Consider the following 15,435-nt stretch of genomic DNA (forward strand, 5'->3'; position numbering starts at 1 on the left):
ATTACTTAGGGTAAAAGGTGTTTGTTCGTTTGTGTTTTGTTTTTTAAATAGCAACCCTACCATGTACCGAATGGAATGTCTACAGGGAAGTTCTCTGATGGCATGGTGTATGGTGTGGTGCACAGGACTGACAATAACCATAAGAAAGAAATGGTGGTTTATAGGTGGTCAGCTCATCAGCTGAAAGAAGAGATGAATTACATTAAAGATGTGAGTTATATATATATTTTTTATTTTAAAAGATGTTCTCAGGTGTTCTCTAGATCTCTAGATGTTCTCAGATGTTCTCTAGATCCTTTCTGTAATGTTGTTGTTTATTGAGTCTCTACAACCTGGTCAAAAAAACCTATTTTCTGTAGCAGGGGACTATAACAGACTCTCATCCTCCGTGGGTTGGGAACGAGGTGGATACCTAATGCACACACTGACCAGAGCATTACATTCCTGCTTCTGTTCAGCAAGTAAGCTGCCAAACAAGTCATAGGGTCCCTGTTCCAAAGCCCTTATAATCTGAAATCAAATACATAGAAAATTGTTTAAGCAGCACTTGAAAGACTGATCAAACCCATCCTCTTCAGTTCTGGGTGAGCTACTAAAACGGTAAAGTAGTCAATTCATTTAAGGACACTTTGGGGCAGCTTCAAGGTAGGGGGTTGCCTAATAACAGTGGCTTCTTGCACAAATTTTACTGTACAGATAGTATTGGCTAATAAGAGAAGCTATCATTCCCATAGGTAACTATAAGTAACAGCTCTCCTGAAAGAAGTGTAAATTCAGTGCCGCTGGTAAGACTGACTTCAGTGCCGCAATCATGCAGGAGTTAAACATTCCATCTGTGGATCTTTGACCCTCTAGGCTTAGTTAGTAATTCCACTAATTAGCACAAAGCAAATAATCCATCCTTCTCTCTTTATTCCATCCCACCCCTGAAGCCAGTTTACGGAAGCTGGCCAGTGCAGATGATGCTATACTGATTTCAAGTTCAAGAGATCAACTTTCATATAAAAGAGAGGATTGCTGCGAGTCAGGCTAACAATTTAAGGGGATGTAATAATGTTGATTCCTAATATCTGCTTGTGTTTGCTTACAGGCACTCGCAGGCTGTATCTTTGTGTTAGGCCATTTTCTAATAGTCAGGGATCACTGATTCTCTCTTACCAAGTGGCTTCTTGTAGTTGAGGAAACTTGCCCTCTTTCTAAATATTCTGGGCTCAATTCACCATTGACCTGTCCTTTGTATGGTACTTTTCACTGGTGTAAATGAAGTGTCAAATGCTCTCATTCTGACTGGTGTAAATGACTACACAGGATGCAGGGCAGTGGCCAGGGGCGGCTCCAGGCCCCAGCATGCCAAGTGCGTGCTTGGAGCAGCAAGCCGCGGGGGGGCGCTCTGCCGGCGCCGCAAGGGCGGCAGGCAGGCGGCCTCCGGCGGTTTGCCTGCGGAGGGTCCGCTAGTCCCATGGCTTCGGTGGACCTCCCGCAGGCAAACCGCCGGAGGCAGCCTGCCTGCCGTGCTTGGGGCGGCAAAATCCCTAGAGCCGCCCCTGGCTGTGGCAAGTGAGCAGAGCTGATCCATTATCAGCCTACTGCTTTGATAGTTAAATGCTACAATGATGGGAGCCAAAATGGTGGTGGTATTGTTATTGAAGTAGCACCTAGGGCTAATGGTCACCAACCAGTCAATCGCGATCGACTAGTCGATCCTTGAGAATCTCCCAGTCAATTGCAATCTCTGGCGGTGCAGCGTGGCAACAACTAAGGCAGATTCCCTACCCTGGCCCCGCGCCACCCCCGGATGCAGCCAGCGGTGCCCCCCGGGGACAGGGGGCAGGGGTCTACCTCTGCGTGCAGCTCCTGCCTGCAAGCACTGCCCCGCAGCTCCCATTGGCTGGGAGAGCTGTGGAAGCGGTGCTTGCAGAGAGGGGCAGCATGTGGAGGCACATGCCCCCCTTCCCCGCAGGGGCTGCAGGAGCGGTGTGTGGCCGGGGTATGCAGGGAGCCTGCCTTAGTCTCACTGCACCTGCTACCGACTGGGAGCCACCTGAGGTAAGTGCTGCCCGGTGGGAGGCCGCAACTCAGCCCTGAGCCCCTGCCTGGAGCCAGCACCCCGAACCCCCTCCTGCACCCCAGCCCTAAGCCCCCTCTCAGAGCCATCACCCTGTACCGCCTCCTGCACCCCAACACTCTGCCCCAGCTTGGAGACCCGTCCTCCACCCAAACTTCCTCCTAGAGTTTGCTCCCCTTACCCCCACCTGCACCTCAACCCCCTGCCCCAGGCTCAGCCCAGAGCCCCCTCCCACACTGCGTAACCCTTTGGCCTTAGCCCAGAGGCCCCCCCCCCGAACGCCAACCCCCACCCCAGCCCGGTGAAAGTGAGTGAGTGTGGGGGACAGTGAGGGATGGAGTGAGTGGGAAGGGGCGCAGCCTCGGGGAAGAGGCAGGGTAGATCCTGGGTTGCCCTTAGATTCAAAAAGTGATCTTGGGTGTAAAAAAGTTGGAGACCACTGACCTAGGGGCTCCAATCATGGATCCAGACTCCATTGTGCCAGGCACTGTACCTACACATAACAGAGACGGATGCTGCCCCAAAGAACTTTGATTGGACAGCATGTCCTTGGATTTGCTGGGTTGGCTTGGTTTGCCCTAGTGCTGTCCTCATCGTTGGCTTTTTTCCTCACACAGTATGCCAGCTCACAGACATGTCCTGTTTAAAACTTCAGACCCCTCCCTATGCCCCCCCCGGGTCATTTTGTGCCTATTGAAGTATGAATCTATGTAAATACACACTTATTATTTGGATCAAAGCCTTAGGTCCAGACAAGTATTAAAATGAAGAGTGTGTCCTCCAATCCAAAGGATGGCAGCAGTGTTGTCCGAACAGATTCTCAAAAACAGCCAAAAGGGCCGGCCAGCCTGCCTGTCTGTCTGTCATATTTTTTTAATATAAAAGTCTGACAAGAACAAATTTTTAGGCTTTGATTCTGGAAGTGCTATGTATAGAGGTTGGGGGTAGGTGTGATCCTCTCTCTCTCCATGTAAAGCTGCATTCAACTAAACCAATTCATAAACTTTGCTCCCCTCTCCTCCCGATGTTGTGCTGCAAAGATGCAAGTCAAGGTGTTAAATCAAAGTCTGTTTTCACTACATATATGCATATAAAGTGATGTTTAACATTTAAACTTAAAATAGACTAAAAATATTGGGTCAAATCATAGCTCTCTGGGTAGGTGCGCTAGTGGGGAGAGACGCTACTGGGTTATTTTTTGAGCACAAGGAATGGTGTGTGGCAAGGGAAGGAGAGAGAGCTCCTGGTGCTTTCAGCTGTGCACATTCCTAAGGGGGCAGGACTACATGGTTTGGGGCATGGCCATGCAGCACAAACCCCTTTCTGAGAGTGCACCCCCTAAAGCAGCATTTCTCAAATGCAGCCAGCATGGCCAAATGCGACTACCAGGGACATTTCTTGTGGCCAGGGGCAGCTCTAGCTTTTTTGCCACCCCAAGCATGGCAGGCAGGCTGCCTTCGGCGGTGCGCCTTTGGGAGGTCCCCGGTCCCTCGGATTCAGCGTACCAGCCGCCCAATTTGTGGGACCGGCGGACCTCCCGCAGAAACGCCACAGAAGGCAGCCTGACTGCCACCCTCACAGCTACCAGCAGGGCGCCCCCCATAGCTTGCCGCCCCAGGCACGTGCTTGGAGTGCTGGTGCCTGGAGACGCCGCTGCTTGCGGATACAGCCTCCCTCCCCCTCCCTGTTGCTCCTGGATGCCCTGCCTTGGTGTTGGTTGCTGGGGCCACCAACAGGGGTTGGGCCCTTCCCCCCCTCTGGAGAAACCTGGGGCACAACGATGGAGGAGCAGGTACCCAGTGAGTTCCCCACCTTCCCAGGGGTGGTGGGGCTCAGGCTTTGGGGTTCAGCCCTGGGGCATCAGGCTCCAGTCCTGGGCTCTGGCTGTGCAGCAGCAGGCTCCGGCGGCAGGGCTTCAGGCTCTAGTCCCCTGTTGCCTCCCCTGGCCCCGCATCCAGGGCTTAATTTGTCCCCAGGCTTGGCAGGGCTGAGTCAGTCTGCTGTGAAAAGTGATACTTGTATGTTTGTTAATATCACTTTTCTCAACAGACTTACTAGCTAGCAGTAAATAAATTACAATGATTTGGACATGTGTACGTGCATATTAACTTTTTTCCCTAAAGCTAATTAAGTGTTTTAGGAAAAAGTGTGAGACTGGCCATCAGCAAGAGTTGGTGGCTGCACTCTGAGGCCACCAAAAAATGCGTCCTGAGAACCCTTTTATTACATACTTACACATGAATGTGGCCGCCTTTCAGTGCCTCCACACCTGACTCCAGCTGTGCATAAGCCCAACTACGCTCACTGTTGTACTATACCTAATCAGTCTGATAGGTAATCATATGACTGAGTGAAAAGGGCGACCTCTAACTATGTATCTGGAAGGTAGCATGTAAGGGAACATTTATATATTTAGATGTGGCCTTTGTGAACCCTAGTTAATCCTGAGCTAGAAAATTGCTTCTGTTCATGTTTGATTAACCGAGCTAACTCAGTTTTGTTTCCAGTGTTAAAAATACATAAAGGAAATAACAATTTATACCTGCAGTTATTTTTAATTATGCTTAATTTTTGTATTAAAATCAAATTGGTGAATAGCCTATTTTTTGGAATCTAGTGATGAAATTAATTATGTTTCTAAATTCATGCAAATGAGTGTTTATACAGATAGATGCCTTAAAAGGTAAATTAACCCTCAGCTACTACACAGTGGTGTCTAAGACACTTCTTCCAGGGAATTACAAATGTTACAGTGAACAAGCATTGGCTTAGCAATGGTGATCGCTGTAGGTGATCTTGGTCTTTGGAGCACATTGTTGTCTGGTTTCTAATCTAAATTATATTTGTGATAAAGGCTGAATAACAAAGGCTTATAATTTGCCTGACTACAGGTGAGAGCAACTTTGGAAAAAGTAAGAAAGAAAATGTATGGAGAGTATAGTGAAATGAAACGGAAAATACAGCAACTTACAAATGAATTAACAGTAAGTTCACATTTATTTATAATGTCATAAGAGGTGAACCAGACAAGGTTACCTATAAACATGTTTTATGAAAGACAGTATGTAGCATGAAACAAATCATGTTTTAGAGCCATTTAAGTTCATTATTTTTCATGCCTTTAGTACTTTGTATTTTTCAAGCAAAATGAAAACAGAGCAGAGGCTTTTTCTGTCTGTAAAAGAGCATTAGAGAGTCAAGGTGGATCAACTTCTGTTGGTGAGAGAGAGAAGCTTTTGAGCTTATGCTGAGCTCTTCTTCAGGTCTGATCATGTAAAGGAGCATGACAGAACCACCCCATTACCTACTTTTTGTAAATAAAGACTACCGTTGATTACATTGCCTGTGTGATTATGTATGATTAATATTCCAATACTGACTTGAGGATGGTGTTTATCCTAGAAAGCTACTGTCCTGTGGGCTGACAAATTAACTGACTGGGGGTTATACAAGAACCTGATGTCTGTTGCTTACTGGAAGTCACTTTTGCAACTCAATGGGTCATTCCAGTAAACTAAATTCCAGCCTTTGTAACTTACTACAGTATGTAATCAACCTTATGGTTTGTTGGTTGATCACTTTTTCTTCTGTATGTAAAGTTCAAACATAGTAAATGTTTGTTGGTTCCACCCCACTGCTCACTCTCACATTTAATCTCATGTTTGTTATCTTCAAAGCTTTTTACTTGCTTCCCTGCGTTCCTGGTCCCGTCTGCTCCTACACCATGTCGTGCTCCCTGCACTCCACCCAAGCCTCTTTCTAAGCTGTTCCATATCTTTCCTTCACCTACTCCTGACTGTATGTCCTCTTGCACTCCACCCCATGTGCCTAATGCAGATTTCCCAGTAAACAGCTGTCAAACATCCTCCTACTCCTACCTGTTCAGTTGTGCACTGAAGACACAGACAGCTAATAAACAGCTGTCCTGTATCTCTTTGTGTGTGTTTGGTTTGTGTACTGTTTGGGGCAGAGACTTTGTCAATTTGGGGGTCTGTATATTTTAGCTACTCTAAAGTATTGTGAAAATTTACCATGCTATCTAAATAACAGTAAATGAGTACGAGTGTTGTTTCACCTGCTGGAATGCTCTTATATGCATTTGCAGTTCTGATCTTTCATGGAGATCCTCACAGTAGTTTCTAGAGATACACAATGTTTTTTATAAACCAGAATCTTTTCTTTTTGAAAACCGGCAAAATTTAAAAATATGCAAAGTACAACTTCAAGGTGAGACAAACTCTGCAGGAGTTCTTATTGGGTGAAACTTGCCTCTGTGCACAGGGTCAGCACGAGGCCTATGCACCGGGTAAGCCCCAATTAAGCACCAAAAGGGATGAATTCCCTCTGCACAAGGATGAATTTCTTCTACCAAGTTTAGCTAGAAGAAAGTTCTCTTCATGACTACAAGAGTTAGCGCTTAAGTCCTTGCTGTGGTTAATGTGCATGATGGCACACATCGTGAGAAGACACTGAAAAACTGCTTCTGTATCTCAGCATAGCTTGCTTCCAAGGCCAAAATTTAAGTTTTTAAAATGAAGTTTTGGTTAACACAGGATTTCCAATAGAGAAAATTTTACCTAGAGATTCAAACTCCTCTTAATCCCATTGTTTTTAACCTGTTGTCTCTCCAGTGTTAAGTTGGTGGCAGCTATCATCCGTTTGAAAGAATTTTAAAATTTGAGGATTGTTTTTTAATATCTTTTCTTAATCTGTTCAGATAACAAATGTTGAAAAGGAATCCTTAGAGAGTCACATGCAAGTGCAGGCTGCAGCCTTGGACAGCTTCAGTGAAATGAACAGCTCCTTGACATCAGCATCAATTGAGTTGCAGGTATGCTGTTAATAGCTCTATCAAAGAGGATGGCCTGATCCATCATCAGCCACCATCCTAGACTCCCTCTTGTGCCATCAGTTTAACAGTATACATGAGGGATGGATGATGGTTAGATACACATTTGGATCTTAACCATCAAATGTCACTAAGAACATTTAAAACAGATAAATGATAAACTTAAGAAAAATCCAGGATTTTTGCTGGCTGAAAGGCTATACTATAATATATAGTGTTGTTTCGCTCCATTGCAGCTGGTGAAAGCCCTTGGCCTTTGCTTAATGGAAAATTAAAGGTAAAACGGAGACTCTTTCCATATTTTACAAACCAATGACACATCACATGATTTTGTCCCACTATTGTTTTCTATTGATGGAAATTTCAATGATTTTTAAAAAAAATTTACAAATATTGAGTAGCCACTCCTGTAAACATACAAAGGTCATTTTTCTTGTTTATAAAAATGTTTTCAGCTTGGCATCCATTGCAGCTAGCCTCCTTGACTCTCTTTTCCCCTGGTGTCAAACTTCCGCGTTTTCAGGTTTATCATCTTAAAATTTGGCATTTGGAGAGGGGAAAAATGGAGGGGAAAGTCCAACATTTCACTTCAGTTATATTACAGTATAAAATGGAAGTGGTGTTTGCACTGTAATGCATACACGTCCCTTACTCTGGACAGGGGCGGCTCTAGGTATTTTGCCACCCCAAGCACGGCAGGCAGGCTGCCTTCGGCGGCACGCCTGCGGGAGGTCCGCCAAAGCCGCGGGACCAGTGGACCCTCCGCCGGCATGCTGCCAAAGGCAACCTGCCTGCCACCCTCGCGGTGACTGGCAGAGCGCCCCCCGTGGCTTGCCGACCCAGGCACGTGCTTGGCGTGCTGGTGCCTGGAGCCGCCCCTGCCTCTGGATCACAGCTCTCTGGGACTCCATTTGAATGAACATGCTCTTATGGAGAGATTTTTTTGGTAAAGCAAATAATTGGAAACCATACTTTTAAATGGCCAAAGCTATTAACTATGTTAATACTATGTCAACAAAACAGTAAACTGTAAAATATTCTAAATATTGCAGAAAGCCTCTTGTGGTAGATTGGTCAAATCATGATTTTTGTTGTTATTACTATTTCAAATTGTGTATTTCATTGTGTGTATTTTAGAAAACTTTAGTGGATGTTAGTTTGGAGAACACAGATATAAGGGATCAAATAAGGAATTTAAAACACACACATGAGCAGTCCATGGAAAAACTGAAAGAAAAGCAAAAACAGCTGGAAACTGCCCAAGTTGAAAACCAGCTACTGAAACTAAAGGTACAGTATGTAAACTCCCCTTATTCATATTGTGCAATAAGGACATTGCTGAGTCAATGAGATTAATTGCTTGGAAAAAGAGATTTGGCCACATTTGTGTAGAGTTCTTCACCGACCATCCATGGAGTGTTATTGACAGGCAGTACTGTACCTTTCACAATTTTTCATCAGAAATCTGTTTTGTGCACATGTACAGTATTTATTGGGCAAGAGAGGTGCATCCTAATAGCAAATTACCCTGAAAAGAGAAGTTAGTTGTGGGACAGCTTTTCAAGTAAGCACAAGGGAATGAAACGCAAGCTGGAGTTATCATATGGGCCTTTTTTTTATGAGCTCAACTGTCTTGCATTTGGAAGCTTCCATTAAATCATATCGGAGCAGTTAACAGCATTTCAAATAACTTGGAACAATCATGCAGTATCAGAAATATTTTTAAAAAAAATACATTAAATACCTTCCATGAAAATAGATGACCACTGACTTACTGACATTTAAATAATTCAGAAACAGATTATTATCTTAGGGGCTCTTGTATCCTACATTGGTGCATAGAGATAGATGGCCCAGATCCTTCAAATGAAGGGGGGGGGGGGACAAGCTTATTAATTATCAGAGGGGTAGCCGTGTTAGTCTGGTTCTGTAAAAGCAGCAAAGAATCCTGTGGCACCTTATAGACTAACAGATGTTTTGCAGCATGAGCTTTCGTGGGTGAATGCCCGACGAAGTGGGCATTCACCCACGAAAGCTCATGCTGCAAAACATCTGTTAGTCTATAAGGTGCCACAGGATTCTTTGAAGCTTATTAATGTATTTTTATGTTCTAATTTCCTTTCAACAATAGTTTTACTTGGTTTGTGTAGAGTAGATGTGTTGCTTGCATCTGCTGTGGTCTGTAGGGAATAAAAAGAAGGAAAGGATAATCAAAGGAAGAGAGTAGAGGAAAAGAAATCAGGATTTCAAAACAGAAATTTGTAGTTTATCCTAATCTTGAGGACATGTCCTGGCCCAAACATGAAGTGAGGGAAATCTATGTGTGATGTCTCAGGGCAGAATTCATCCTTATGCCTCAATTCAGTGAAGCACTTAAGCATGTGCTTAATGTCAAGCAAGTTGGCATCAATGGAATGTGATCATATGCTAAAAGTTAAGCACATGTTGGCATAGTAAAAGTTGCTTGTTAAGTCATATGCAGAAACATCCACCAGATCTGATTTTTGATTTTGGGGGGTGGGGGGAGGGGAAGGGGGAGTAAGAAGAGGATATGATATTATGGGGGTTGGCTGTGAAAAGGCAAAAATTACCAGCTTCCTTTATTACCGTCAGTCGGGTCCATTTCTCTCTGTTTACTTGAATCATTTCTTTTATATTCTCACCTGAGAATGTTGTTAGTTAGTGCAGTGGCCACCCAAATTGTAAACAAAGGAATGTGGGAGAGGTGGCACAGGAAATTATACTCCATTTTGACACTTTTTAGGGAGGTTAGGGTTGAACTGTTGCAACTCTGCTTTCCTAGTTTGTTGTTTGTAACCACATTACTGTAACTCTGGAGGTTCAGTGTATACTTTAAGGAAACTTGATTTAATTCCTGTTCCTTTTGATTGTATTGGCAGAAACTTGCCCTCTGTCCTAATGTAGCGATCTGGGTCAGATGCCACAGAAGGCATCTACAGTGCAAATGGAATCCTTCCGAGAGATCTGTCCCTATTCAGAAGACAAAATATCTTTTTATTTGTATGCAGTGCAATAAACTTTTGAACAGTTTGTTCCCACTGAGTAAGACAGTGTAAGGGTTTGATAAATCCTGCAGTCCTTGAAACAAGATAACCCAGATGCTCAAAACAGAAATCTTTTATAAGCATGAGCACTCAGAGTACCAGCATTAAACACTAAGTGCCTGATTCTTTTCTTATTACCATGATTAACACCAATGTAAATAACACTAAGTTAATAGCTTTGTAGGACTAGATTCTCCTCTCACTTAGATCAGGGTAACTCCCATGACTTTAATGGTGTCACTCCAGATTTGCAGCAGAGCAAGTAAGAGGAGAATCAAGTCCTAGCAAAGCTATTTTGTTTAGTTTTGTTTTATTTGGCTTTTATTTCAGTCTACAGCACAGATGGGCTCAAAATGTAAATATTGGATCTGGATTTTGATCACTGCAAAGTTCATGGGCATTTGAATATGGGTTTTGGTTCAGGCTTATTTCTAAGCTACACTCATGTAAAATTAGAGAATTTTAAATTATTCTTCATACCAAGGAGCAAACTTCAAGTGTGTGAGAGAGTGTCATGAGAGAACTTAATAAAGGGTAAGGCCTGATTCTCAGTTACACTAATAGCACTTTAACTCTGGCAGTGTGAAGGGGTTCTAAAGTTGGTGTAATTGTAACTTACACCCATTTGAAAGGCCCCTTTACACTGCCAGAGTTCTGTAATGTGGATTTGGTGTAACTGAGACTCGGGCTTAGTAGTGGAGTATATTTTTGTAACAATACTAGGGGAAGTCTCTAACTATAAACATAGTTACATCTCTACCTTTTGGTTTGTTTGAGCTCCATTTTTCTTGTCTCCAGCAATGCTTCACCTGGAGGTGGTTCAGCTGTAAAAGTTCTCTCTTTTTTGTTAACGCCTATAGGTAGAATGCTCTCAAGAAGCCAATGCTGATGTAATGAGAGAGATGACCAGAAGACTGTACAGCCAGTATGAAGACAAACTAAAACAAGAAGAACAGAAACATATAGCCGAGAAAGAAACTCTAATAGTACGTACAGCCAGTCTGTAAGAGTTTTCTTCAGTTCAGTGTTTGAAGTACAGTCCTTAAATTATATTGACAAATGTAACACCAGAATCGAAGTCTTAAATTTATTTGTACACCAGTTTCTTTTCCTTTCATGCCTCATTACAGTAACTTTTAAACTTTCATAGTCATTAGAGCTTTATAGCTGAAGAAAGAGAGCGTCTAAACATAATGGACAATAAAAATTTAAATTTCAAAATGAAAATGAAGGGTGTTACATTTGTCAATGTGTTTCTACTCCTGGTCTAAGAAAATGCAAAGCACAAATCCTCTGACTTTAGTGAAATCTCAAGAGAAAAAAATTAATTTCAGTAGAGAAATCCTGTGAGAGCATTTTTTTCCTCCCAAAACCTTCCTCTGATCATGTTTTGTATATTTCTGGACAATCACAACAAGGTTATCTAGCACTACTCACAGATAGCCACTGAGACTGAAGTCAGTCTCTCAAGCCGTAATGTGATACAGATATAAATGCAGTTAAAAGTGACAGGCTTTGGTAACTAAACATACTGTTCTTGGGAATAGCACGTTTTCTTCTCTCAGTACTGAGTACTTGTGTATCCACTGAGGGGAGAACAAATATTCACGTGGTGTGCAAATATTTTTTGTTTTTAAAGCTGATTGCTGAGAAGTCTTAAAGCCATATATTAAATTCTGATCACCCAAATTTTGTGTGCCACAAAACTCATATTTGATGCTATAGCTAGATGTTTGGTTTGCAAAAACAGTCTCAGTTCTTAGGCATCCAGATTTGTTGGCTTTATTGAGTCTACTTTAAAAAAAACAACAACCCCATTGTATAGCAGAGAAATCAGCTCCTTACTTTTCATTCATCAATTTTATTGATTGTTTGTGGATATGAACATAAATCTGTTTGTTCAAAGGCAGAAACAAATCGACTTCTGAAGGCCATTGAGGAGGCAAATAAGAAGATGCAAATTACAGAGACAAGTATACAGGAAAAAGACAAGAGGATTGGAGAGCTGGATCAGTTCATTCAGCGCATGGAAGAGGTAACTTTCGCTGCACACAGAATGTTAAAGTATGGGTGCCAATATCTATGCTCTGTTTCTTCAGTCCCCTGTGGATCAATAGCCTCTACTCCACTCACCACTTCTGTCTTCTTCTTGTTAATAAAATAAAAAATCCTTTATTGCATCCATCCATGCTCTTAGCACTTGGACTGCTGAGGGCACACGATGGCAAGTTGGCACTCTTTGCCCACTCTACTGTTTGTAGGAGCTGTTACTTGCAAAAACGTTCAGGGCTATCTCGGAGCTGAGACACATAAGGGGCCAATCTTTATTTTGAAAGGACAGTTTAAAAAAAACAAAACACACATTTTATCTCTTAATAGCCTGAACAAGTTTTTTCTGGATCCTTTATGGTCCTTTATTCATTATGGTCATAAAATCTTTTAAATGTACAGCTTACCTGGCTAACAAATGCATATATATAAAACCATTTTTATCTAAATGCATTGGGAAAAAACCTATTATTGTAATTAGTTTTAACTGGAATTGCACCTTGAGGTTCATGCACATCAGGATGAAACCCTTAAGACTTCTGACTAAAATTCCTTTTGAATTTTGATGTCAGACTTTCTGTGCATGTTAACAACCATCTATGTTTCCATGCACATAACTTATTTTTAGATTATTTTTCAAAATACTCTGACAGTGACCCCAGATTTTCAGTTTTTAGTCTACTTCTGATCTACAAAAAAATTCTTCCTTACTTCTCTGCACTCAGTATTGTCAAATGTTTTTTTTCCGTGGCTCAAATATGGTCTACCATGCTGCAGCCTTGAGCATATTTTTACAATTGACTTGTAACTCCCTGGAAGCAGAAATGCTGCCAGACGCTTATCTCTTGTGACGTTAGCAGCACTGCTGTAGAACGAGTTGTAGCAGGTTTTCTGTCATTTCCTTATATCTCCTGCCCTGCCTTCTTCTATTTTATGGACTTTGTTCCAGGGCGAAACGCATACTGGTTTTGAGATAATTGTTCTAATGGAAGTCTAGTAGTGGTGCAGTGCCTCTACTCACACATACAGTTATTATCTGAACCTTGTCTGTTGGAAGTTGCCTGATGTTTGAAACAGGTTTATGCCCCCAGTGTCAGCTAACGGCAAATTCATTGTAATTATTAGTCTCAAATTATCAGTGACTCCATTATATTCAGTAATGGAGTCTGCAGTATTATTTGTTTAGTGCCTTCAGCGTGTTTGGCATTGTTCAATATATGAAAATGAATACAATCCCTGCCAAAGAACTTACTGTCTAAAAGACAGAAATGCAGAAGTAAGGACTCACTAGAAATCCTGAGTGGTGACAAGAACTTAGGGTTTTGGTTATTTTAATCCTAAAACATAATAAAACTCAATTCTTAAAAGCTTTGTTCTTGTTGTCCTTTAGCTTCAATTTAAATCTAACCACTAATTATTTGCTAATACAGAGAAACAAACATCACCACCCACACTTGCTGGCTAGATGGGATTACTAACCCTTGTTTAAACTATATGTAGTACATGTCCTCTTTGCCCCGCTAACAAAAGTGCAGTAACTGGATTATAACTATTTAGGTGGACTTTTCTCAGTTTAAGATCTAGCTGTGACATAGCCTCATTTATTTTATATTAACAGTTAGCAGTGATGTTGGATAAATCACTTTGGGCCAGATTGTAATTCCTTACTCTGCAAGTCATCCCACTGAGTTTAGTGGATTTATTCGTAGTTACAAGGTGGTATTCAATGAGTAAAATGGTACATTATGGTCCTTGGTGTTAGGAAATACATTTGTACTTTTACTTTACTTTAGTTCATTAATTTATGCAGTCAGTGCTTAACACCTGCTGTTGTGCTTGTGTTGCTCTTTAAATATTTGGCTGTTATTTAAGGCCCCAGTCCTGCTCTCATTGACATGAATGGCAAAACTCACTTTGACTCTAGTGGAGCAGGATCAGATCCTACATGTGGATGGATCCTCTCGGCACTCATGCTGGGTAACATATGAACAATATAAGTAGAGACATTTTGGGAGAAAAATAGGGAGACGCCTCCTATCTCTGCCAAAATACATTGGATCAGGAGATCCTTTTGGAGGAACAATATAGAAAATTTGATATTCATATAATCAACAGTGGTCATATGGTTCATTTAATCTCTACATCCAAGACCTTAAATGTAATCATATCTTTGACCTATAATAATTTTAGAAGGATGGAGTCCCTTTGTGGGTCAGAAAGATAATGTTCTTTCAGAATTGCATTTCAGCTCACATGTCTTTATCCTTCAGAGTCGCACTTACTTACAAAATATGAAATTGCAAGCAAAACTGCCCCTTCACACTGGCAAACTGGTGCTGAATACTGAAAACATTGCTGTTTATCTTAGTGCTCAGCTGAGAATTCAGGGGTCTCCTTACTCAAGCTTTTTTTTTTTTTTTTCTTCCCATTCTGTGCTTCTTGGCTGTTGGAAATACATGCTTCACTTGTAATATAGTAATAACTTGTAGCTGAATCAGCCTCTGTTTTTGTTTAACATATTATGGGCCTCTTAAAATCACAATAAAATATACTTAATGGAGTTTAAATTTAAAATGTGAAGTGGAGAAATAACATTTTCTTGTTTAGGAACGCCACCAGCTACAAAAACAACTGATACAACATGAAGTCCAAATATCTGGAGCAAAATATCAAACCCATTCAGACAGACAGAGGTGAGCTTTTACTCCTTACTGAGATTTCTAGCATTGTTAAGTTTTTCAAACCTGAATCTGTTATATTAACTTGGGATGTAATATATTCCAGCTGGATAATTCCTTCCCAAATTATATTTGCCTTATTTTATGTAGGAAAACTGCAAGAGAATTTATTTTTCAAAAACTCATCCTTCTCAGCTTTATTTTTGAGAGAAGTTGATTGCAATCAGGATGGATTAGGTAGAGTACATTGCATTGCTGAGAAATATCTGTTTTTAGGTCAGTATAATTTCATGCACATCTGTGATGCTTTTTTAAAATAGATATAAAAGACAAAGGCCTGACTCTTTTCAGAAGTGCTGAACACCCAAAATCAGGCCGCTAGGATCCTTGCAATCAATATCTTAATTACCTCTTTCTCTAGTATGTATATTCACAACATTTTTTAAAAAGCATTTTCTGTACCACATCCTATGTTGAACTGTAAGACAGCTCAGTGAGGACATTCTGTGAACTCTTACTTTTCTCATTCGTAACATGGGGTTAATATCTGCCTCTTGGTGATGAAGTGGGGATTTAATCAGATAATGGTTTGTAAGTGCTAAAACAAACCATAATGTGCATGCAGCTCTCCAGGACTGAGTGCCTAGAAGATCCCAGATCATCATTCTGTTTGAACAGGTTTGAAACTTCTCTAAATGTTGGCAGCTCTGTTATGTAAGGTAAAGGTGA

The 15,435-nt window shown here is 41.6% G+C and overlaps 1 protein-coding gene across 1 annotated transcript in view; it reads left to right on the forward strand.

Annotated features, from left to right (window-relative positions):
• Positions 1-15,435, forward strand: part of LOC123344054 (myocardial zonula adherens protein-like) — an 88,589-nt gene that overhangs the window by 31,204 nt on the left and 41,950 nt on the right. Inside the window, exons 3-9 of the mRNA XM_044979793.1 lie at positions 52-210; positions 4,957-5,049; positions 6,783-6,896; positions 8,052-8,204; positions 10,840-10,965; positions 11,886-12,014; positions 14,636-14,721. Coding sequence (XP_044835728.1) covers positions 52-210; positions 4,957-5,049; positions 6,783-6,896; positions 8,052-8,204; positions 10,840-10,965; positions 11,886-12,014; positions 14,636-14,721 — 860 coding nt within the window. The remainder of the gene's footprint in view (positions 1-51; positions 211-4,956; positions 5,050-6,782; positions 6,897-8,051; positions 8,205-10,839; positions 10,966-11,885; positions 12,015-14,635; positions 14,722-15,435) is intronic.

Source organism: Mauremys mutica, chromosome 11, assembly GCF_020497125.1.
Source record: "Mauremys mutica isolate MM-2020 ecotype Southern chromosome 11, ASM2049712v1, whole genome shotgun sequence".
NCBI lineage: Eukaryota > Metazoa > Chordata > Testudines > Geoemydidae > Mauremys > Mauremys mutica.